The sequence below is a fragment of the Apis cerana genome, linkage group LG5 (assembly GCF_029169275.1).
Source record: "Apis cerana isolate GH-2021 linkage group LG5, AcerK_1.0, whole genome shotgun sequence".
Classification (NCBI taxonomy): domain Eukaryota; kingdom Metazoa; phylum Arthropoda; class Insecta; order Hymenoptera; family Apidae; genus Apis; species Apis cerana.
Window position 1 is genome coordinate 3,783,177 of NC_083856.1, and position 24,526 is coordinate 3,807,702.

The 24,526-nt window shown below is 30.7% G+C and overlaps 1 protein-coding gene across 3 annotated transcripts in view; it reads right to left on the reverse strand.

Annotated features, from left to right (window-relative positions):
* Positions 1-21,843: 21,843 nt before the first annotated feature.
* The window catches only part of LOC108001387 (hemicentin-2), a 146,437-nt gene continuing 143,754 nt past the window's right edge, over positions 21,844-24,526 (reverse strand). For all 3 annotated transcript variants that reach the window (XM_062074569.1, XM_017062372.3, XM_062074570.1), the window contains one exon: positions 21,844-23,680. In XM_062074569.1, the coding sequence (XP_061930553.1) occupies positions 23,537-23,680 (144 nt within the window). In that variant the 3' untranslated portion in view covers positions 21,844-23,536. The remainder of the gene's footprint in view (positions 23,681-24,526) is intronic.

Consider the following 24,526-nt stretch of genomic DNA (forward strand, 5'->3'; position numbering starts at 1 on the left):
TTCTAACATTTTTCTTCGAATTGCATCATTGTACTTACTACAGTAATTAAACTTGTTAGAATTTCTTTTAATTAAATAATAATAAATTAATCGTATGAATTTCATGTTAATTCATTCGAATTTTTTAAATGATAGATTTCAGAATCAATGATAATTCACCAATGATTTTCGAATAGCGCGAAAATATAACTCGAATCGATTTTTCAGTTATGTATTCTTCTTATTGATAAGTACAGCTCGTTAAAATTGATCATGTCCAATTATCGTTATCAATTGTTTCTCCTTGATTTATTTGGGACAGGAACTAACAAGTTTAGGGACAATTAACTTCAATATAACTATTCTCAATTTCAATACATTCAGATAAAACGAACGCGTAATTGTTAAATATCTCATCAAAAATACGAGATCGATTGTCTCATCGAAGCTAAAATATTTTTTAAAATTAATTTAACATCTGATTCTTTATTTGTTAACAAATTTTTATGAAAAATTCTTTACACAATAATACAAAAAAAAATAATTCAATTATTCTAAAAGTTTTTAATTAAAATAAACATTATTGTGAATTGAACATTGAATAATAAATTTAAAAATAGTAAATCTAATGTTATATTCTTTTGAAAACTAAATAACATTATAAATTGAAATAAAATTTATACAATGTCAAATGTAGATTTCATTCTTCAACAACATCGTTCCAACTTCGTAACGAATCTCCCATTCACATTCACCATTAGAAACGTAGAGATTAGAAACATGCGCAATCATTATTCAAAAGTTTGATCAAACTCTAACGTGTACTCGAACAGGAAACGGATCTTAATAAATAGTCACGCCAGACTGGCCAATCCTTTTCACCATGCATAATAGAGGCAAGAAACAATGTGCCCTCTGTGTGCCGGAGGCATTATCCTTTCGTTCTCCTTGCGGCTTAGAATTTGTGGTAATAGTTCGAGAGAGCTTTCTGCGTTAATATCGAAAGATTGACCATGGCTGCGTGCGCGTGTGTATTAGAATCTATAATGCACAAAACGGTATTTTCGTCTCGTGTATATAGCCTGCTTCGTTGTTGACTTCAACTACTTCGATGAAAGCCGATTTCCCAAGATTACATGGTGGAAGGGTTTTCATTGGTCTGAATAGAGAAAATTTCAATGGATATAAGATAGAAATTTTATGAATGTAGAAGAAGAACAGCAAGAGACATTAATATTTTTAATAGTATTTTTAATATTTTTAACTCTTTATTTATTTTACATATATTCTTTTTATTATTTTTATTTTCCTCTATAATAGAATATTTGAAAAATATTAGAATTAAGAAATATATTAAAAAAGGAATTTTATAATATTTTCCATTAAATCAACTTAGTGATATAAAAAATGTTTCAAATAAAAATTTAATAGCATCAGAAGACACACAATTTGACATGATTAATTTTTCTTTTTGTGGACGTGCAAGAAACATTTTTTAAATTGAATCACATATTTTTTTTATTATGCTATTAAAACTTCGATATATCCTATAAAAAAATATTAAGGTTTTTATGGAAAGATTATTAGTTCAGAAATTATTATTCTGATTTGAAAGAAAGATGAATAAAAATTTTCCATGTTAAACGAACAAAAAATTAAATGAATAACGAATATTACAGATTGTCCCTTAAATTTATAACAGGTACAAAACTGAACCGATCGATATACCGTAATCTTCGTATATTTTCTTTCGCCTAAGCCACTCGTCTTAACCTTTAATTTAACTTACATTCAAGCCGAAATACGTTGGCATCGGTAAATTGTATAGTCCGCCTGTGGTAGCAATATCTCGGAGCGTTTATGAGAGGATCATACTTTCCTGTTGTGCTCGTATAAGGTAAAATATGTTCGCGATAATTTTACGAAATGCGCGAACAAGATAAGCGCACCTGTATCGGTGGATCGTTTCGCCGGAAAGTATTTCCATGGAAAATGTATTTTTCTTCCATTTTTTCTTTTTTTCTTTTTTTCCCCACATAGTTTTCGCCCTCCTTTTGTTTTTAGTAGCGTATCCGACGTGAACAAGAAATATAGGGTGTCGTGATTTTAATCTAGATCCGTCCGGAAATGGAAGTAGTCACCGAATGTATCGACGCGTCAACTTGTCAAAACGATCCTTTCGGCCGTTTATCTATCGGCGCGACCAACGCTTGTCACTTTTTTCACCCTTGCGCGACCGCAGGGGATGGAATTATTAGATCAATCCTTCTTCGATAAATACGACGAAATAATGTTACGATTCGAAAGGATTATATCAAGTAATCAAAATCAATATTATTGTTATTCTATTAGTGTTTAAATGGATTTTATATTTAAACGATATTTCAAAAGTAATTGTTTAAAAATTGTTACATATGAATCATTATACTTATTTGTTCGAATATTATTCAAATTAAAACTATACAGGGGATAAAAATATCTCGATCTCAATTTTTTAAAGAACTCCTTTCTTTCCTTCGAATCGATTAAGACTCCAATAATTTGATAAAGCTGATAGTATACCGATATTCTCTAGCCCGACAATCGAATCGTGATAAGAACTTTAAACAAACTTGTCAGACGTAGATACGAAGGTAGTTCATGGTTACTCGACCGTAGGTCAACTTCCCACGGGAGTTGCATAATTAATTTGAGAAACCAAGTTCCTCGCGTGTCTCTTCGCACCAGGAACAGAATCTTCGTTTCTTCCCTTTCTTTCCGATCCTGTTCCCTTTCCGCGCACGTATAAAACCCAAGACATCGCGTCGTAATTATATTTATTTCATTGGCCAACGTTGGCCAAGCCACAGATGGCTCTCTCTTAAAAAAAAAGAAAAAAAGGAAGAAAGAAAGAAAGAAAAGCTTCGGGGAAAAAAAAGATTAACAGGCCAGGTCTTCACAATTCCCTCTCTTCAGTCGCATCCTTCTCGAGCTCGTTCAAATCTTCTCGTTCTCCATCGCGCTCTCATTATTAAGGGCAGGCGAATAACGACGGCGTGCCGTGAATAAGAAATTAATTTTCTTTTCCTGCATCCGGATTCCGGTGCATCCACCCACCGATCCTCCTCGTGATCCATTCCCTCTCCCTCGTTATCTCCCTCTCTATGCTACCTTTACCTTTTCTCACCGGCTAATCCGATCGCTAATAGGCAAGGAAGCCGACCAACTTTATAGTTACAAGCGTAAACTTCATCAGCAGCTTCCAATTACTTTTCTTTTCCGTTCCCCTCTCTTTGCCTCTTTTCCTCTTCCTCTTATCCTGCTCGCCCAGGAAATGAAAGGACGCCATTCCTTTCCCCTCTCTTTCTGGTTCCGGTCTTAACGAACGCAATGGCGCCCGTGTGAAACAATCTTGCGCCTTGGCGCGTTCTTGAAAAGAACGTTGGTCACTTAGCGTGATTATAGCGAGATTTAATTAAACTTGCTCGAGGGAAATATATATATATATATATTTTTTCCCCCTTTCTTACGTTTATTCAGGATAAGATGAGTTCGGGGAATTGCTCCTTACAGATTCGTTTTATTTGTTCCTTTCGAAGAATGAAATAGAGGCGATATTTTTGCATATACTTTTATTCTTGTTGCATCCAAAAGTGGTTGCGAATCATCGTCCAGATAATATTTTCGATATTTTTTTACATGGATGATTCGTTTTGCCTAATTTTCCAATAATCGTTTTGCGCATCATGATGGACTAAACTTATCATCTTTTATTGAAATTTATAAAATTAAAAAGGAAAATTATCGGATCATCTTGTCAAAATTTGATTCCTACTCAAGCCGAACCGAAAGAATCGTGATTTCGTACATTTTTTTTTGCATTTCTTTGATCAAAAGAATACACGCAAACCGAATGGATACCTGCCTCCATCCTGGCCAATATAAAAAGAGAGTTTACGAGTTCGATGAACGTTGCCGATTATGTCCGGGGTTGAATTATTTAGCAAAAATGAGAAAGTATCGCGTGTTAACTTGCAGTTCCGTTTTAACTTCCGGCAGATGTATTATTACGCTTTTTTATGTTGTTAACTTCTGCCTGAAAAGTGGGTGGAAAGGAATGACACACAAAGAAGGAGGGAAATGGCGAAGGGCAAAAATAATTACAATATCTATTAGTCACGTATAGCTTGATAAATGATCGATGATAGGAAAATAGAGTCATCAAAGTGTATTTCGTGTTATCGACCATATAATACACACATCTAACACATAAAAATATCGATCGTCCCTTTATCGAAGAAAAGTGATATAACAAATGGGTTTCGTTATATAATAGAATTTCGATTTTTAAGTTTATTGTATAATATCTATATTTTATGCGGAATAATGATAATATGTCATTATCTACTATTGAAAAAAATTGATGACACTAAAAAATCGAAATAGCGATATCGAAAATTAATGCTTCATGAATTACTTGTAATTTTTAAACAAACAATTTTATTTGTTTTCTAAAAGGTTAACATTCTACCCATATTATAGATATTGATATAAAATAAAAAAAATTATAAATTGTTCTGAAAATATTATTAATATTAAAATATTAAAATTATGTTTCATTTAAAAATTTTATAATTATTTAAATAGATAAGAATAATATTCAAGAATATTGTAAGGTAAAAGTAATTAAAAAATTGAAAAATCTGTCGCATGATATAATTTATCGTGAAATTATATTTCATAGTCGAATAGCATAATAATCTTAATCGATGACTACCAATTAATTTTAAATCTGACATAGTAAAAGTGGTTGAAAAAAAGCTAACGTCCAATTTTTAACAAACACAAAGAAACTCGTTATTTCAACGACAACAATCAACCTCATATTTTTCGTTTACCATGCAAGAACACCATCAATAATGGTATAATAACGTAAATATATAAAAAAATGCTTCATAAAAAATTACGAAGTACTTTACAATACAGCTATTCGAATGAACACATCACGTTCGTACAATTATGTCGATTAAAAATTTTCCTTCCTACTAGAATATTAAAAGTAAACATATTTCATAAATAATATCTCCTATATTTACCACACCATAATAATTTACTTACAAAGATGAGAATTTTTGAACGTTAACTTCGTTTTTTTAAATAGAACAATATGCACCTTAGTACAATAATGAAAGAAATTATGTATTCTATATAAAAAGAGTAACAGAAAATATCCAACGAAAAATAAATAATTAAATAAAAAAGAATATATTAAATATATTTCAATTCGTACAAAATTATAAAAAAGATAATAAATCCATTGCATTATTGAAAAATGTACAGACCTACTAAAAAAAACACTTTCATAAATCCTTAACGCTTCCATGCAGAAAAAAATGAAGGATGGAAGGATATGCGCTCCTCGAAACCATTCGATTTTTATTCTAAACATTTTTTAATATCTCCAAAAACACGCGCGATACAAGAGATAATACGATTAGGACACCCGGTATAATATATTATTCAATCGGTTATTAACAAACGAGATATTCCGAATAATAGAATGAATTCTTCAAAAGTTAAAAAAAACGATAAAAAACGCACTAAAAAAGTCAGCTTTCTTGATAGAAGTATGTGTGCAAGAAGTGAATATCAAAATTTATATAAATTGTGAAAAAAAATATTTTAAAACTCTAAAAAAATGACAGCGCTAAGAAAAATGGTTAAAAAACGAGTATGAAAATGATAAGCATACGAGAAATGTGTAAAAATTCCTTTTAAATCATGTTCTCCTAATAAAAAATCGAATTTGTGGCCAAGAGTTACGTTCGCTCGAAATTCATTCGGAAATTTCCAAGAATTTGACGTCAGTTCCAAGAACGATAAAAATTCTCGGAATTTGTCGCCAGTTCCAAGAATCTTAGAAATTCTCGGAATTTGACGTCATTTCCAAGAATTTCAGAGATTCCGAGAATTTGACGTCATTTCTTGGAAAAATTTTTCGATCGACCTCCTATCATATCATGTTCTCCTAATACAAAATCGAATTTTTGGACAAAAATTTTTCCATCATCGAGGAATTTCGGTATTCGTCTTTTTTGTTTAATATCTTCTCTATTCTTCGAGATATTAAAAAATGCTTCGAATAAAAGTTGAATGGTTTGGAAAGGACTATATTTTGGTGCCCTCATTTTTTAAATAAATGAAGTCATAAAAAAATTATCAACGTCAACTTTTTTTCTTTAAATGGCATCATATAATTTTTAATGCAGTAATCAGTGCATCTTGGTATTCTATACAAAAATGTATAAGGCCATTTATAGTAAAAAATCATTAGTTTAAGAGTTATTTAAATAAATTGATTTTCCTTCTAAACTATGAATTTTTTGTTAAATATGGCTTAATACTTTTTTATAAAGAACGTTATGATACATCAATTGCGTTGTAAAAAAGTATATAGATCTATTCAAAAAAACAACGTTCACTTTCATAAATCCTTAACGCTTCCATGTAGAAAAAAATGAAGGATGGAAGGATATGCGCTCCTCGAAACCATTCGACTTTTATTCCAAACATTTTTTAATATCTCCAAAAACACGCGCGATACAAGAGATAATACTATTAGGACACCCGGTATAATATATTATTCAATCGGTTATTAACAAACGAGATATTCCGAATAATAGAATGAATTCTTTAAAAGTTAAAAAAAACGATAAAAAACGCACTAAAAAAGTCAGCTTTCTTGATAGAAATATGTGTGCAAGAAGTGAATATCCAAATTTATATAAATTGTGAAAAAAAATATTTTAAAACTCTAAAAAAATGACAGCGCTAAGAAAAATGGTTAAAAAACGAGTATGAAAATGATAAGCATACGAGAAATGTGTAAAAATTCCTTTTAAATCATGTTCTCCTAATAAAAAATCGAATTTGTGGCCAAGAGTTACGTTCGCTCGAAATTCATTCGGAAATTTCCAAGAATTTGACGTCAGTTCCAAGAACGATAAAAATTCTCGGAATTTGTCGCCAGTTCCAAGAATCTTAGAAATTCTCGGAATTTGACGTCATTTCCAGGAATTTCAGAGATTCCGAGAATTTGACGTCATTTCTTGGAAAAATTTTTCGATCGACCTCCTATCATATCATGTTCTCCTAATACAAAATCGAATTTTTGGACAAAAATTTTTCCATCATCGAGGAATTTCGGTATTCGTCTTTTTTGTTTAATATCTTCTCTATTCTTCGAGATATTAAAAAATGCTTCGAATAAAAGTTGAATGGTTTGGAAAGGACTATATTTTGGTGCCCTCATTTTTTAAATAAATGAAGTCATAAAAAAATTATCAACGTCAACTTTTTTTCTTTAAATGGCATCATATAATTTTTAATGCAGTAATCAGTGCATCTTGGTATTCTATACAAAAATGTATAAGGCCATTTATAGTAAAAAATCATTAGTTTAAGAGTTATTTAAATAAATTGATTTTCCTTCTAAACTATGAATTTTTTGTTAAATATGGCTTAATACTTTTTTATAAAGAACGTTATGATACATCAATTGCGTTGTAAAAAAGTATATAGATCTATTCAAAAAAATAGCGTTCACTTTCATAAATCCTTAACGCTTCCATGTAGAAAAAAATGAAGGATGGAAGGATATGCGCTCCTCGAAACCATTCGATTTTTATTCTAAACATTTTTTAATATCTCCAAAAATACGCGCGATACAAGAGATAATACGATTAGGACACCCGGTATAATATATTATTCAATCGGTTATTAACAAACGAGATATTCCGAATAATAGAATGAATTCTTTAAAAGTTAAAAAAAACGATAAAAAACGCACTAAAAAAGTCAGCTTTCTTGATAGAAATATGTGTGCAAGAAGTGAATATCCAAATTTATATAAATTGTGAAAAAAAATATTTTAAAACTCTAAAAAAATGACAGCGCTAAGAAAAATGGTTAAAAAACGAGTATGAAAATGATAAGCATACGAGAAATGTGTAAAAATTCCTTTTAAATCATGTTCTCCTAATAAAAAATCGAATTTGTGGCCAAGAGTTACGTTCGCTCGAAATTCATTCGGAAATTTCCAAGAATTTGACATCAGTTCCAAGAACGATAAAAATTCTCGGAATTTGTCGCCAGTTCCAAGAATTTTAGAAATTCTCGGAATTTGACGTCATTTCCGAGAATTTCAGAGATTCCGAGAATTTGACGTCATTTCTTGGAAAAATTTTTCGATCGACCTCCTATCATATCATGTTCTCCTAATACAAAATCGAATTTTTGGACAAAAATTTTTCCATCATCGAGGAATTTCGGTATTCGTCTTTTTTGTTTAATATCTTCTCTATTCTTCGAGATATTAAAAAATGCTTCGAATAAAAGTTGAATGGTTTGGAAAGGACTATATTTTGGTGCCCTCATTTTTTAAATAAATGAAGTCATAAAAAAATTATCAACGTCAACTTTTTTTCTTTAAATGGCATCATATAATTTTTAATGCAGTAATCAGTGCATCTTGGTATTCTATACAAAAATGTATAAGGCCATTTATAGTAAAAAATCATTAGTTTAAGAGTTATTTAAATAAATTGATTTTCCTTCTAAACTATGAATTTTTTGTTAAATATGGCTTAATACTTTTTTATAAAGAACGTTATGATACATCAATTGCGTTGTAAAAAAGTATATAGATCTATTCAAAAAAATAGCGTTCACTTTCACAAATCCTGTATTCTTTTATATAAAAAAAAATAAGGATATGGTGGATATGCTCTCCTCGAAATCATTGAATTTTTTGGAAACATTTCTAAGTTTTGAGTATCTTCTCATACTGTTGAATATCGTCTCATATCATCTCATGTTATTTAAAATATTAAGTTTGTCTTTCAAAAATATTTAGCTTTCTAATATCAATCTTTTTTTACGTTCCAGATAAAAGCACCCTTTATTAATCATAGCCATTGTTGTCTTCTAGTAAAAAAATGAGTCGATAAGATGTATCTTCTATCGAAGTGACAGAACTTGAGTTTTTTTACGCAATTTTGTCCTGTAGGATTAGATCCAGCGAGGTCCAATGGATTGTTCTACAGTATTTTTCGTTTGTGCTCTAACCTTGTCTGCCTTCAACGATAGATAAAAACATTACGATCTCTATTCCATTCGCTTTACCCGAGAATTCGACGATTGGTCACAATGACGGGGCCAAAATTTATATATATCACTTTTCATGGCTATCGTTTCAATTTCGAGCCACTAAATTGATCTGGGTTTCGAAAGAGAGAATCATGTTCAAAGTGAATGACACATTTTTGGAATGAAATAAAACACTATTTGAAATATTTTTATATCCATATAAATAATATTTTTTAAGGAATAGGATATATGATTGAAATAACTTTCTAAGTTTTTGTCATGATCTTAATCTTTTTTAATTTTCCTTATAAGAATTAATTTTAATTCATTAATAATGATTATTTTCTATTATGATCTATTTTCACTTATTTTTCAAAAAATTTTGTAGTAGAAGTTTAATGAAATGAAATCTCATGATGTGTCATAATTGATCGATATCTTCTCCTCTTGAAATTAAATATCCATTTAATTCTTCGTTATTGCAATATTTTCTTTCTCTTTTTGTGTTTGTGTAGCATTTGATCACGAATTTATAATTAATAATTCAAAAATTAATAATCACGAAAACAATATTACAATTATTAATGAGACAAATAAAATTTAAATTAAGTTTAAAGCAATTGTGAAAGAAAGCAGATAAAATCTTTCGAATAATATTCTACTTCATAAATACTGCATAAATGATGAATTTTATATTTAAATAAAGAAACTTGAAATATCTCAAACAGTTTCTATTATTATTGCAATTTCGTTTACGAAACATGAATAAAATTATTTTTATTTGCCAATATGATATCGTAGCTTTATCGTATTGAGAAATTGACTTGACAGTAATTGATTAAAATTCGACAGACATTAGTTCGAAATAGGTTAGGTAAAGGGATAAGTTGTTAAGCTGTTGAGAGGATTCAATTAACGATGTCGTTTCAACAAGGTTGCGTTGTCGTGGCTTGTAAGATTGATAGTTTGAGACATATTAGCGTAAGAAGGTGAATCGATAAAATAATGATTAATGGAAGATTGTCTTTCTCGCGAACACAATATAAATTTAACATGATTCTATGTTGTGAATTTCAAATAGCAATAAAGATATATTCTAAATAATATAGTCATAGAAAGAATGTATAATCAATTTTTATCTAAATGATGAAATGAAATCAAAATTCACAAACTCTTAAATAAAATTATTTGATGAAAATAATTTTTATCTCAGGTGGAATAAAATAAAATTCTCTTGTGTTGTATGTAGAATAAAAATACTAAAGTATTTAAAATAATTCATTATTCTAAATTTTTATTGCTTTATTCCAAGTTGCTTTATTTCAAGTAAAATATTCCCAACTGTATGAGCTTAAAACTAACCTTAAATATGTATATGTACATATATTAAAATATCTTATGAAAATATAATATAAAAAAACTTGGTTTTAGATGTAATTTAATTCGTTATAATATAATATTTTACATTACACTATTTGACTTATATCATATTAAAATACGTAGGAATCATTAGTGTCTAACTATGAATTTTTTCTCAAAAATAAAAATATAAAATACAAAATGATAATGATATCAGAATTAAAAAAAATTATTTTTTCATTATTATTTAATTAATATCCACTTCCAAGTTTCAACTTCGATTCATTCTTATTTCCAAAACTTCGCAGACTCTCACTTCACGAATCCTTAAACCTATCCTCATTTCAATAACTTCTAACCTGTTCAAACGAACGTGTCAAACCGTCGAAACTGAAGCGATCTCTAAGCAGACAATCGCACGGCTCGTTTCCACCACCTCCCAGCGACGACGCGTAGCAATTAGCCGTATCTCTTGCATAATAAGCCAAACTCCGTGAGACGGTACCCGTCGTTGCAAAATTAACCGTTTCAACGAGCGAGGAGTACCCCTCAAACATTTCTCCCCCCCTCGTACCAGCGAACGAGATCTCTCTCGCCTAAGGAGCCAGTCAGACCGAAACTAAAGCTAACTTGTAACCCTCGACTATGTAATTGCAACGCGCCACTTGTATAAATTAGCCGAAATCTCAAGAAGTAAAATGAGCCGAGGAGAAACACGTCGGTTGACTTGCTAATTCCATTTACTCGCGTGCGTTCCTCTTTGACGCAAGTCTGGATGGTGGGCAGGGTTACGAAAATTGTTCTTGAACGGCGGCGGTTATCCAGCTCGGCCACCCATTCCCTCTAATTTCCCATCTGCGATCACATCCACGCGACAATAAAAGTCAAGCCTTCTATTAGCCACTCTTCTACCCTGAAATTCATCTAGCACGGCATATTAACATCCTGGAAAATAAACGGCTAGTTGCGAATCGTCGAACCGAAAGTGGCGCCCTCTCAACCAACTTACCCCACGAATATGCAACCGCCTCAGCATTGTTTTTTCCTTTTTAGACGTTCTTCGTCGTTTTGTTTTTACATTCGAATTTGGTTTTTATCCATTCCTGAGGGGAGCTAAGCACTTTTTTTTTTCTTTTTCAGAACGCTTTGAAACTCAGGGAAACGTATATATATGTTCTTTGTTTGTTGGTGTTCCAGTTTGGACTGGTGAGTTGCTGACTGACTGGATTTCATCGAAACACGGTTTCTGCGATGCGTTTGTTTGAGTGAAACGAAACGATACGAGAGTTGATTATAGATTGTGGCAGATTGTAGTATTAGAATATTGATTGATGCGGATAGAGAATAATAGATATATATTTTTATTGATCGATCGATCTAATAAAATAGAGAAAAATAATATGTGTAAATGAACAAAACGATATTCGCATTATCTTTTTGAGATAACATTTTTTTCAATACAAATGCAAATTTTACACATTTAGCAAATATTTTCGTCTGAAATTAGCGTATTGTTCATATTTTCAAAAGATGAAATGGAAAGATATGACATGAAAAATATTCGGAGCGAAAAGTATTTTTAGGTAAAGTTATACTCATTTTATCCGGCATGAGACAAGGAAACTTACTCTATATGTTTTTTAATTCTTCTGTACAATTATTTTAAACAGAGCCTCTCTGTATTTAAATTGGCCGTGTGATGTGGTCACGAAAGAATATTTGAATATCTCTAGTATGTTGCGAGAACAAACTTTTAACCCGTGAAGTTCCACATTTCGTGGAAACAAATACGACAAGTCGACTCGTTAAAAAAACGGTAATTACGATAATAGAGAACAGATGTATAAATTTAACAGTATTTTTAATAGTTATTTTTAAGTTTCTGTAAGCAGTTTCAAACCTTTGATCGTGATATCAAAAGATATTATTCGAGTTTTTTCGATGGAATTTAAAAAAAAAAGAATTTTGAATGAAACATGTTGAAACGGATGATATAAAGGGTGACAAGTTTTTTATTTAATTTTATAAATTTGAAAAAAACCAAATTAAATTATTTCATTTAATTGGAAAAAAATTTTAAAGAAAGATAAATTGTGCGAAAGATATTTTTTAAAAGTAACAAGTAAGTTTGTGTTTTTAATAAATCTATAATTACTTCAACTTATAAATCAACAAATATTCCAATTTTTAAAAAGTAAGTATAACAATAAAATCATCGTACAAGTATATTTGTGTTTTATAATATCTTTAGAAAAGTATTCACTATGGCCGTTTCCATGCCAATTTTCAAGATTGGCTCCGGCCAGTTTTATCGACATTTGATAGGCGAACTACTTTTTCACGTCGGATCTGGGAGAAACATGCATCAATCAGGTACTGTCTGGAATGAAGATCGTGTACGCGGCAATTTGTTTCGTTCAACCACGAAGTAACTAATATTGGACTTATTCGTCAATTGTCAATCATACTTATTCGATATTCGTCGATTATAATTCCATTCGACATATAAATGTGTGTTTTTTAAAATTGATTCATGTTTATATGTTTATAGAAATTTTTTTAATACAGATTATTTAGACGATTTGTATTACTTTGATATAATTAAAATTTTATTTATTAGAAGCAATTAATTTACACACTTGAGTTATTTATTATGCTTTGTAATAAATATATTGTTTTTTAATTTTACAAGATCTTAGAATTATTATTTTTCAAAAATAAAAATAGATAGATTTCTTTAATAATATTTATATACAAATGATTCGTTAATGAACAATAAAATTGTAGTGAATGTAAAAGTCGAATAAATATTTAATTATTCTGTCGAAGCAAAAGAATAATTAATTGATAGAGATAACTTTGTGACGTTAACACGACAGTTAACGAGAGATATTGCTATATCCTTATGAAAGATATATTCCCAAGTTTAATCTTTCGAAAGATATTATATTGTTATCACGTCGTTCTAGCTTCGAGATTAGAGTATCGTTTAATTTTAGAGTCGTTGGCATTTTTATAGCATCGTAAAAAATTATTAAGAAATTTTTAAATTATATCCTCCTTGACTCCAATCTCCAATAAATGGAACAATCAAACAATTCACATTCGCAAGTAAAATCATTTTTCATCTAAAACGTTTTCATATCAAATTTGAACTACCGACTATCGAATAATTATGAAACATAATAGCGTTTAATTAGTTCAATCTTCGCCATTCAACGATCGCCATTTAAAGAGGAAACTTTTCGATAAGTCACCCCTCACGATCATCCCTTCCTATCTACCTTTCGCAAAACTTTTCCATCGACACCTTAAAGCGTTTATAATCAACCATAGAACGTGTTATGATTGACGTTCTTACGTCAGGTATTCATTTTCCAAATTGATGTTAAGTTTATTATACCAACAATCTATTTTAAAATATAATATGAGCTATATAGCGAAATCGTAAATTAAATTATTAATACATTCGTGCGCCATTGGATCTCATTGTGAATTTTTATAAATAACTTGAAAGATTGAAATTATTCGTTTTACGACTGTTTTTTTTATATTTATCGAATATTCATCAGTAGAAATTTCTTTCGATTTTTGTTACAGTCTCAAATGTGAGAGAAACAATATCGAAGCAATATCAAATATGACACGTCATATTTAGAGCCATGCATTCTCTTTTAAATTTCCAAAAGTTTCAAGATACTTATCATAATTCATTGAAACATTATATCTGATGTTACTTCGTACATTTGATTCATTTCACGATATGCTATACATATTCAAATTCTATCATACTCATCGCCACTTATTAAACTGAAAATACGTGTGTACCAGAAATTACTCAAGGTAAAGGGTATGATGATTTGAATAACGTAATTCCACCTGTTCAATTCCGTACCTGTTACGCGTTAATTACGCGTTAATTGATTCACTGCCACGTTTTCGAATCTCGTTACTGCGTAAGAAATTAATTTCTTGATGGATGTTGTTATGAAATTTGGAACATGGCTACGATCCACGACCTAGTTGATAAACGAACTCGCGATGGTTTGAGCTGGATGAAAATATAAATACATGATGTAAAGGTGCTTTCAAGAATTAATAACTTATTCTATTATGAAATGTTTGAGCAATATATTTTATTTAAAAAGTTATTGAAATCATTACATTATCGAATATTGAATAATTCGATTCATACAAAACTTATGATATTTTACCATCTTTTAAATATAGATAAGATCTATATTTAACATCTATGGAATGCTTTCCAAAATTTCATCATCGACAAATATCAAATCCTCGTCTCGAAACAAAAATCGTTAACCCATCACAACTAGCTACTTCACTCTTCGTCATCGATAATATTCCACGGAATCACGTACGCTCTCGAATACGAAATCTACCACGCGATTCTTCTCCACGTTAAAATCCTTTCTCGCAGTATGACTATGGAAAATTACTCGAGAAATGTCTCGGTTTGCTACGATGCGAGTGACAATGCTTAACTTTTCATTCGCACGGAAACTTCAATCTAAACTTCTTCATTCCCTCCACCACCAATTTCCATCCCCTTAACCCATCCATCGCTGTTCCGTATGCCATCGCGAAACGTTCGAAAGGCGTCCAGATGCGCGAGGATTTACGGTGACGAGTCGTCTTCGATGGCTCGTTTCCGCTTCCTCTCCCTTCATCGACGATCGAAACTCGATGAGCCGGGTACCATCCACTCTTATAGCGAATCCTCGACGATTGCGAGGGGCTGGATCGACGAGTGGTTGCTCTCCTGGCACGCTAGATGGATTCTGGACAACGAGAGTGGCTCGTAAAAAATGATCGTAGCCGCTCGTAAAAGTGGAATGAGACTATTGCGTATACGAACAATGCCTGAGGCTGAGTTGCGAATGAGGGACAGCAAGAGTGATGGAAAGGGAATGGAAGGTTATGGAGATACTGTGTAATCCAGTCAGATTATATGGTTCTACTGAATGAAATTGCTCGACGAGTTTGCTTGATTTTGATTATTGATATATTTCTATTAATATTCTTTATTAATATTCAAATTTATAAAGATGAATATAGGATTTGATGTTTTTAAGAAACAGGGATATATGTTATAGAGATTGAAATGTAAGTGGAAGAAATGAAGAAATTGGAATAATTAATTGAAAAAATTAATTTAAGATGTGTTGATTAATAATTAAAAAATGAAAGAAAAAAATATATTCATGTGAGTGCATAAATATTCAATTATTTTACTTATTTTTTCACTCATTTATGAAATCGATAAAATTTACATCACAATAAAATATATACGAGATAAAATAATTTTTATAGAATTAATTTTCAGCAATATTGTAAAAAAGAACTTTAATCATATTTTACCATCAAATCAAATAAAGAATTATAAAATATATTTGAACATTTAATAAACAGTTAACATTTGTGTAATTATACATGTATTTGATGTAAAAAGTAATTTCCTGGGAAATATTTTTCAATATAAAGTTATTTCACTTCCTCCAAAGTTAAAATTGATTTCGTGTATCCTTGATTTTATTGAAATCGAAAATTCGTTATTTTATGTTCGAATATTTCGTTAAAGTTATATTTTTAATAATTTCCAATTTTTCAAATTAATTGATCATAACATTAATTGTATATCTGACAGATATATGGTTTCTAAAATCAATACGCCAACTTGATATTGGTACCTAAACCTACACATTTCCAATCTGAAACCTTACTAATTATAAGTCTGTGAGGTAGAAAAATTTATAAACTTATAATTTTGTAATTTCTTTATTTTTATAAATCAATCAAAAAATTATCGTGCAATACATATAACCGTAAATTCTTTTAGAAATTAAAAAATTTTAAATTTCCATTTAAAGAAAATGTTGCAAACAATGAATTTTTTTTCCTTAACTTCTTCAAGAATTATTTTATACAATTTATAATTATCTAATTCGAAGAATTAAACGGACAAATTAATTTCATATCATTTCATGGCCAAAATCCAATCCAACTTATAAAGATGTATCGAAAACTCATTTTCCAATCGAACGATTCGTATTGCAATTTTCCCTTACAAGGATTTGTAGATTCTTATGGAAATCAAGTTGCTCGACATCCTAAACGATCGATCCATCACGTTTGACGAGATATTCGATTGTCGATTTCATTTCTTCGACGGTGATCGATAAAACGATGTGACACATGCAATCGTTGACTGTTCGTACACAACCGATACGATGCTTGTCTCTTTTAACATTCATAGGAAGAATATCCATCGGCCACTTCCACATGTCACTTTGCAGTCATCGATCCGTGATTATTTACGTGCTACATCAGACACTGTCGATTATCTTCAACTCGGGTTGGCGGCCTAAGTGAATCATATGCAGCACGCGGCTGCATTTTGTATGCGATGCATGCTCATCTACATCTCGAAAGAAAGTTACTAGTGCTTCTTTCGTGCCATAAACATAAGATATATTTATATAGTTTGAAATAACGAAACATAGATAAACTTTAATCTGAATTTAGGATATTACTTTATTCTTCTTTGTTTTCCATTATCCTTTGGATTGAAGAACGAAAGAAGTTATAGATTATATGTAAAATATAATTTACTTATGATGTGATAGAAAATGTGTTTTTTTTCTTTTCAGAATTGCACTTGTTATTTACATTAATGAAATGAAACATTAATGCATAATGAAGACAAGAACACAATGAAGAAATTCAAAGAACATCTATTGCAGCAAGCAAAGTTTAAACACTTTCTTCATAAATATTTAAAATACTTTTGATAATCGTAGAACTATAACTTTTGATTACTTATGACGATAATAGATTCGTTTTAAGTAGCATGCAACGTTTAAAATTCCGTTTCATATCTTTCATTTCATTGTTAATTTTTTATTCAAAATTATGCCCCTTGTTTTCTGAATGTACAATTTTAATTATAATTTTACTGTCGATTCTTATCGACCTTTCTTGCCTTTTATCTGATGATAATATGACATATTGCATTATTCATGGATATCAACACTGTCTATCTTTACATCATTCGCGGCTTTATAAAAGACTTTCAGATAAAAAGAAAAGTATAAAGAAAGACATGTACATGTATAAGCATATCTAACGATCAAATCGTTAAAAATAAGTTTAATGATGTGAATCGAAGGATCTGATTTTCTTTTATATAAAAATATATTATTGTATTCAAATTTGTATTTTTACAAATAGAATTATATAAATGAAATTTAATACTGTTGATTGATATATATAATTTGATAAAATTTTACACGATTATTTATTACATTAATTAACTATTATTAAATAACATATCTATTTATAAATTTTCAGATACGTTTATAAATTTTCTTTAAACCATTTATCGATATACTTTTATGATTTATTAGCACTTATGTGAAATATAATATGTTAAAAGGGGTAGCTTCTTCCTTATCATACTGAACATTTAAATTCTATTGGATTATTAAAATTATAAAAGATATTTTAATATAAATAAATGTTCTATGATTATAATTTACCAATTATATTTCATAAAAAGAAACAGAAATAAATTACAAATAAATTATACTTGTAATTCGAATTCAGCAAAACACTTTAACTCGTAATCACATTTCATCCATCTCAATTTGTTCAAGGAATTAAGAAACAGTTAGTTGGAAAGTTCACTGAAGTTAATCGTTAATTGAATCAACTGTAGATCTTACTTCGATTCAATACTCGGAGGACATTTTGGTTAATTCTCCACTACGATAGCATTAAGTCTATTCCAGTGGGTATATTTGACCTTAGCTTACAAGACAAATATGAGACAATAGACGACATCAAAGCAAATCGGTTGGCACAAGCAATTCCAAGAGACGATTGAAAGTTTCAATTAGAATAATTGGCAAACTTGTGAAAAAGCTACCTCCTCACCGATTTCAATGATCTTCAAGTATATCGTTAAAGATGATTTAGAGCAATTCTTTTCTTATACATACTGTGAAAAATACTTTTGCTTATAATTCGAAAACTAAAGCCGTTATAGAAAAAAGTTGCAACAAACTTATTAAAATCATTGAAAAAGTAGTTCTTCATCGAACTAATTTACTTAATTATGTTTACGAATATTGTAATAATTTGAAAGAAGAAATAATAAATTTACTTGCTTATTTGGAAAATTCGATTTCGAATATATGAATAATTTCAAAATCGGTTAATAGAATAATTAATTTTCTTGAAGTTGCTTGATTTAAAGATATTTAATTGTATTGCATATTGTAATTTTCTTTCATATCATTTACAACATCGAATGTAATACGAAATGAAAGTGAATTAGTCCAAAATTATGGCGAATCTGATGATATCAATTAAAAATTAAAAAATAAAATAGATTTTTGATTTTTAAAAATAAATTTAAAAAAAGTAGTTCAAAATATTAAGCTAGATTAAGATTACTAATCCAAACTCTTGTTTCTACTCTTAATTTTTAAATACTATTATTCTGTTTCAAATAATGTAATTTACCAAATATATCTGTCAAAAAATATTAACTGCAACTGTCATTTTTCTCTCTGATAAAAAATTTACAATACTCGGGAAAGATGTCAAGGCGACAATGATTACGAGAAATGGTCGTGTAATTGGAAATGAGGGAAACGTTTAAACAAAGCGTACAAATCAGGCTAAACCGATACTTATGAACCAGGCATACGTTGTTCATATCGATCACAACAGGCTGTGCTTAAAATAATACATGTTTCTGTGTAGATTTAATGGGCGGTTTAGGTAGGTAAGTGCAGTAATTTAGACTACGATTCCATGACCATACCGCGAGCTCGTTAATTATTAGAGAACGATACCTATGGCCTATGGAACATATCGACACGTATTTTACATGTTGTGCATTTATTTGCATCACATATTTTCCAGTTAAAATATATAATCAGATAAATAGGACATTCTCGAAGATATTTTTTATATTTAATATAGTTAATATTGTCAAAAAATATGAAATGGCTTCAAGTCATTTTTGACTTAATTATTGGTCCCAATGGAAATTTCTTAGAACAAAATAATTACGATTAACTAAGTTTTGAATAGTTTTGAGTATAATTGGTCGTCCAATCATCGGTTATGATAGAAGTAGGTTAAACAGATAGTAGAAGAATCGTGTTTCAACGTTAATTCATAACCTATGATTTACATTTCATGGAAGTGTAATACCAATTCCAACAAGTCGTCGTAGAAAAGAAAAACCTTGCTCTGAATGCAGTCTATGATTTATTTCATTTATTCAACAACGAACATGGGAAAATTTTTGTTTAATCTACAATAAAATAGGCTGCTTTCTTAATCTTTCGTGTCTATAATTCATTTACAATTAATTTCATTAATTTACGTACTTTCGTTTTCGAATCTATCCTCATCCCGATCCCCTTCGTAGCAGCAAATAAATCAAGTCCTCAAATTAACAACGATCGGTAAACAGTTCTAGAGCGACCAACGTGAGACCAGAATCGGTACAACCGATTCAAGCCCTCGAAAATAGCAATTAGCACGGGGCACAAAGATCCCTCCATCAAACAAGCCATCGAAGCAAAATCAACCGTCCTTCGTGATCCGAGCAGGGAACACCATAGTGTCCCAGGGAACACGGTCTATCGTCGCTCGATCCAAAATTCGAAGGACCAATTAGACGTGGGCACAGACGGTTTCGTTGATGGAGCAACGACGATCATGAGTGTACGCCACATCTGTATCCACTACAAAATCATCGGATTACAATGGTTGGATGCATCGTAATTACATAGTGTATTCACGGGTAGAATGGGGTGACAGTTTGAGGCGCAGGGAAGGCTGGGCGAAGCGTACTCGGTGTAGAGATCGAGGTCGTCTTAACAGCCCCAGAGACAAGGTTGGCACATAGAATAATAGGGTTCGTCGGTGTGGCTGGGTTAGTCCCTGTTAGCAAGACCGAAGGTGCACAATGTATGCAAACACCGTCGCGCTACGGGATTCCCTGGAAATGCTCGAATTAATGCGCCTTCGTCCAATAGAGCGTGCTCTCCCACTCTTTGCAACCTCGTTTCGCGAATTGCCTTCAAAACTAACGATGACAAGACTATCAGTTTTCCTTAACTAGTGGATAGAAGTCTCTAAAGAAATATATTTTTTTGGTATTTTATAAGTGAAAATATTTTGCCAATTTTTGTTAATTCATAGGTGAAAGATAGTGTAAAAATTTATTGTAATATAATCATAATATTGTATAAAATATTATTTTAATTTATTAAGAAATATAATACAATTTGTATCTTTTGTCCTTTCGTCTAAAAATGTTTTACATTAAATTATGTAGGTCCCTGGAAACTATTTAAATCTCGACTAAAATATATTTTAATATTCTCTACAATTTTTGAAATATTGCAAATCGATTAAAATACAATTTAAGAATGAAAATAGGAATCTAGAGTAAAGCTTCGTGAACTCGATAAGAAGATAGCTTTTGCAGCTTATCTACAACTCAGACTTAGTATCATCAAATTGTACACTGTTCTACTTTCTGAAAGATCGATGGTTAAGTTGGATGAAGTAAAGACAGATTGTCACCAAGTCTTCAAACGCAAACGATGGAACAAACTCACTAAAATTGATAGAATCTATTTCGAAGAGAAAAAAAACTTTTTCTTTAATTTATACTTATTAAGATACTTATATATAATTAATAAACGTGAGATAATACTTACCTGACTCGATGTATGTAGGTTGAATTGGAGAGATTTTAATGATTCGAATCCTTTCGTCGATATTGCAGTAAAATCAATAGATGTAAAATAAAATATATATTGTTAGAAAAATTGTAAAATTTTTTTGGAAATGTATATTGCTAGTCGAATTATAAGATCTGTGTATGTAATATTATGTCGTAAAAATTTAATCAAAGTAATCTTAAAAACAGTTATTTGGAGCTAAATTTATAAATAATTAATAGACTAATATGAATTGAATATATTTATACATGTATTTAATTATCACAGGGACGAGATTATCAGAAGTAAAAGAATATATTTATTTTTTATCCTTTGAATAATTATTTATTTAAAATATAATTAAGTATTTATTTAAAATATATTTATAGGTATCATACTTTCTTTTTTTTTTAAGTTATGCTTAAATAAAATATAAACTAAAAATATTTGTCAGCCAAAAATATCTTTTGACATTAAATAATCAATATGAATACTTACGAAGATTGATTGCCAATGTATTATTCAGATCTCGTATTTTCGCCTAACAATACGTGTTAAGAAAAACAGAATAGAAGGTAAAATGAAATAAATTGCTGAAACACAACACAAATGACAAATAAAATTTATATTGAAGCGCTATAATACATAAAAACATATCGATCGAATATCCAAGTGACAATAATGCCAACAAAAAATGAATCCAAACGATACATCCAGCTTCGTTTAAGGCAAAAATTAGGCAAAATAATGTTTACACGATTCAATAAACAAAATATATCTCTATTAAGATTAAAATAATTCCAAACTAGAATATAAAATCGATTAAACATTAGATTATATTAAACAAAAAAGTAATCATATTTTAATCATTAAAATTGAGACCGTACTCGAACAGTATTGTGGAATACTCAGCTTAAAAAGCTGGCCAAAAAAAAAAAATTTCATATTAAGATTCTTAATTTAAAGACCGGACACGTATGTAAAAAAGAAAAATAATAATAATAAAATTTTGAAACACGATCAAATAGATTAAAACACTGTTAACAAGTTATATAATAGTGTATCTTTGGATTATTTCCAAATGCATAATCGATTTCATCTTAAGCATACTTCCTACATCCTTAAGAGTTTGAAAATTTGAATTTCGGCCAACTTCTTAAGCCAAACACTCCATCGTGTGATCCCACTTGGAGTAAAATTTTCATGGTACTTTCATCGTCGTGGATGCACCCCAAGATTTCCTTCACGTTCGGCACAGGGAACGTGATGGACACTGGACCGTGTAACGAGATTCGGCTCACGTGCGGCCGAAATTTCGGCTGTTCATTCCGTACGTTCTCTCCTCTCTTAAATAGAGAAGATCGGGAAAAGGTTCGGACAGGACGACAAGTGGGCGAGGCACTCGTTTCTGTAAAACAGATGAAACGTATTCTCTTTATTTCGTATGCCATCGAGTATTTATCTTACGTGACCGAACAATCCTCTCTCCCCTGACTTAACAACACGTGACTTTTTTAGCGAATGAAATTCGGACATCGGTTGTGACTATCCAACTAGGGCCAGGCTATCTCGCCTATTTACAATAGAATCTTTGTACAAAAACTAATCTCATATAAACAGTAAAATGTACGGATAATCCTGGGTTCTCGGTACATGAGGCGAGAACGAGGACATTCGATATTCCTCCACGTTACCACGTGTCGGGCGATTCGACGACGATCCGCCGTCAAATTGGACCTCTCTCTTATCGGGCACTCGGTTTCCATCCTCTTCGAAATTTCGGTCTCTTCGTTTTATTCGCGAACGTGGCCGAACTCCGTTATAAAAATCTAGGTAGGTAGAAAAAGAACGGACAATCGAACGAGAACCCATCACGATCCGATACACTCCATCAAGCATCGAGTTCCTGTCTAATCATCGACGTTTCATTAACTCGTCGAGTATCCCGATATTCCACTTGTCCAATCTACACGACTAAAATCGCCTGTATGCTATTCCTCGTTCCCGACACGACGTCCCGGAAATTTCTCATCTCGCTTTCCCTTTTATTTCATTACTTCTTCTTCTTCTTCTTCTTTTTTTCTCTCTTCTTATTTTTTCTTCTTTTTTCCTTTTTTGTACAATATTTTTCGTAACGTAGAGACGTCGACCGTAGGAAGACGCAACGCACGAGATTTCACGCGAGAATTCCTCCCCTTTCGTGGATTTGGGATTCCCGCGCAATTTGTAACTAGCTTCTCTTTAAGAGAACGCTCTCTGAGCCACTCGAGTCTCTCGACACGGCGAGACTTTGATCGCGAGATTTATATACAACTTTCTTGTATCCGATTCGAGCGCGTCACCACTTCCGGCTGATGGAACTTCCCCTGCGCGGAGACCGAGGAGGAGACCGGCCTCTGCGGCATCGATGACAAACCTTTGCCTGACCTCTGGAGGCTGTAGTACATCTGCAATCAATCGAACGTGCCCTTTGTTTTTAGCCAAATATTTCGCTTGTTTGTTAATAGCTTTGCATTTTCTCTTTTCTCTTTTGATATGAGGATGGTGTATTAAAAAATGATGATTTTAATATTGGAGAGAAGAGAAATTTTTACGAGTTAAAGTTTTCTTAATTGTTAGAAGGAAACGATTTTAAAGTTGGAGCATGAGTATGTCAAGCTTTTCATCTTTGATATATCAAAGTATTGTCTTTTAATTTTTGAAAAATAGAACATTACAATACAACAACAAAAATTATTTGGATGGATCAATATCGAGATATTAAAATAAACATTATGTACATAAATTTATTACAGTAAATTCCAATTTTTCACGCTTCATTTAATGATATAAGAAAAAATGGTCAATGGAATTGAATGGGCACATATAAAATATTATAAAACGATAAAATGGCACGTTTATCTTAGATGCAATAATAATAATAATAATAAAAATAATAATAATAATGTAATTACGTGTTTGAATAGTTGTTCAGTTTGGTAGAAATTAGCGCTTAACCAGTTTACGATTCCGAGGAGACAGATTAATTATCCTCTCTTTAACGCTTTTCGAAGGATGTAAACATTTGCTAAAATTGAGTTTCAGTTAATTGCGTCGAGAACGTTAAACGCTTTACGAAAGGTTACCTCAAGTCCTTAGAGACTTTTCTGAAAGGTAAATGTGCTTTTTCCAACTTGTTTTTTCAATGTTAATTGAGTTTGCACATTTCCATATTGCGACAACGCCCTATATTTTCCTTTAATATATCAAAGATATTTCAAAACAGGTTTTAAATTGAAAATAAATAGATTCTA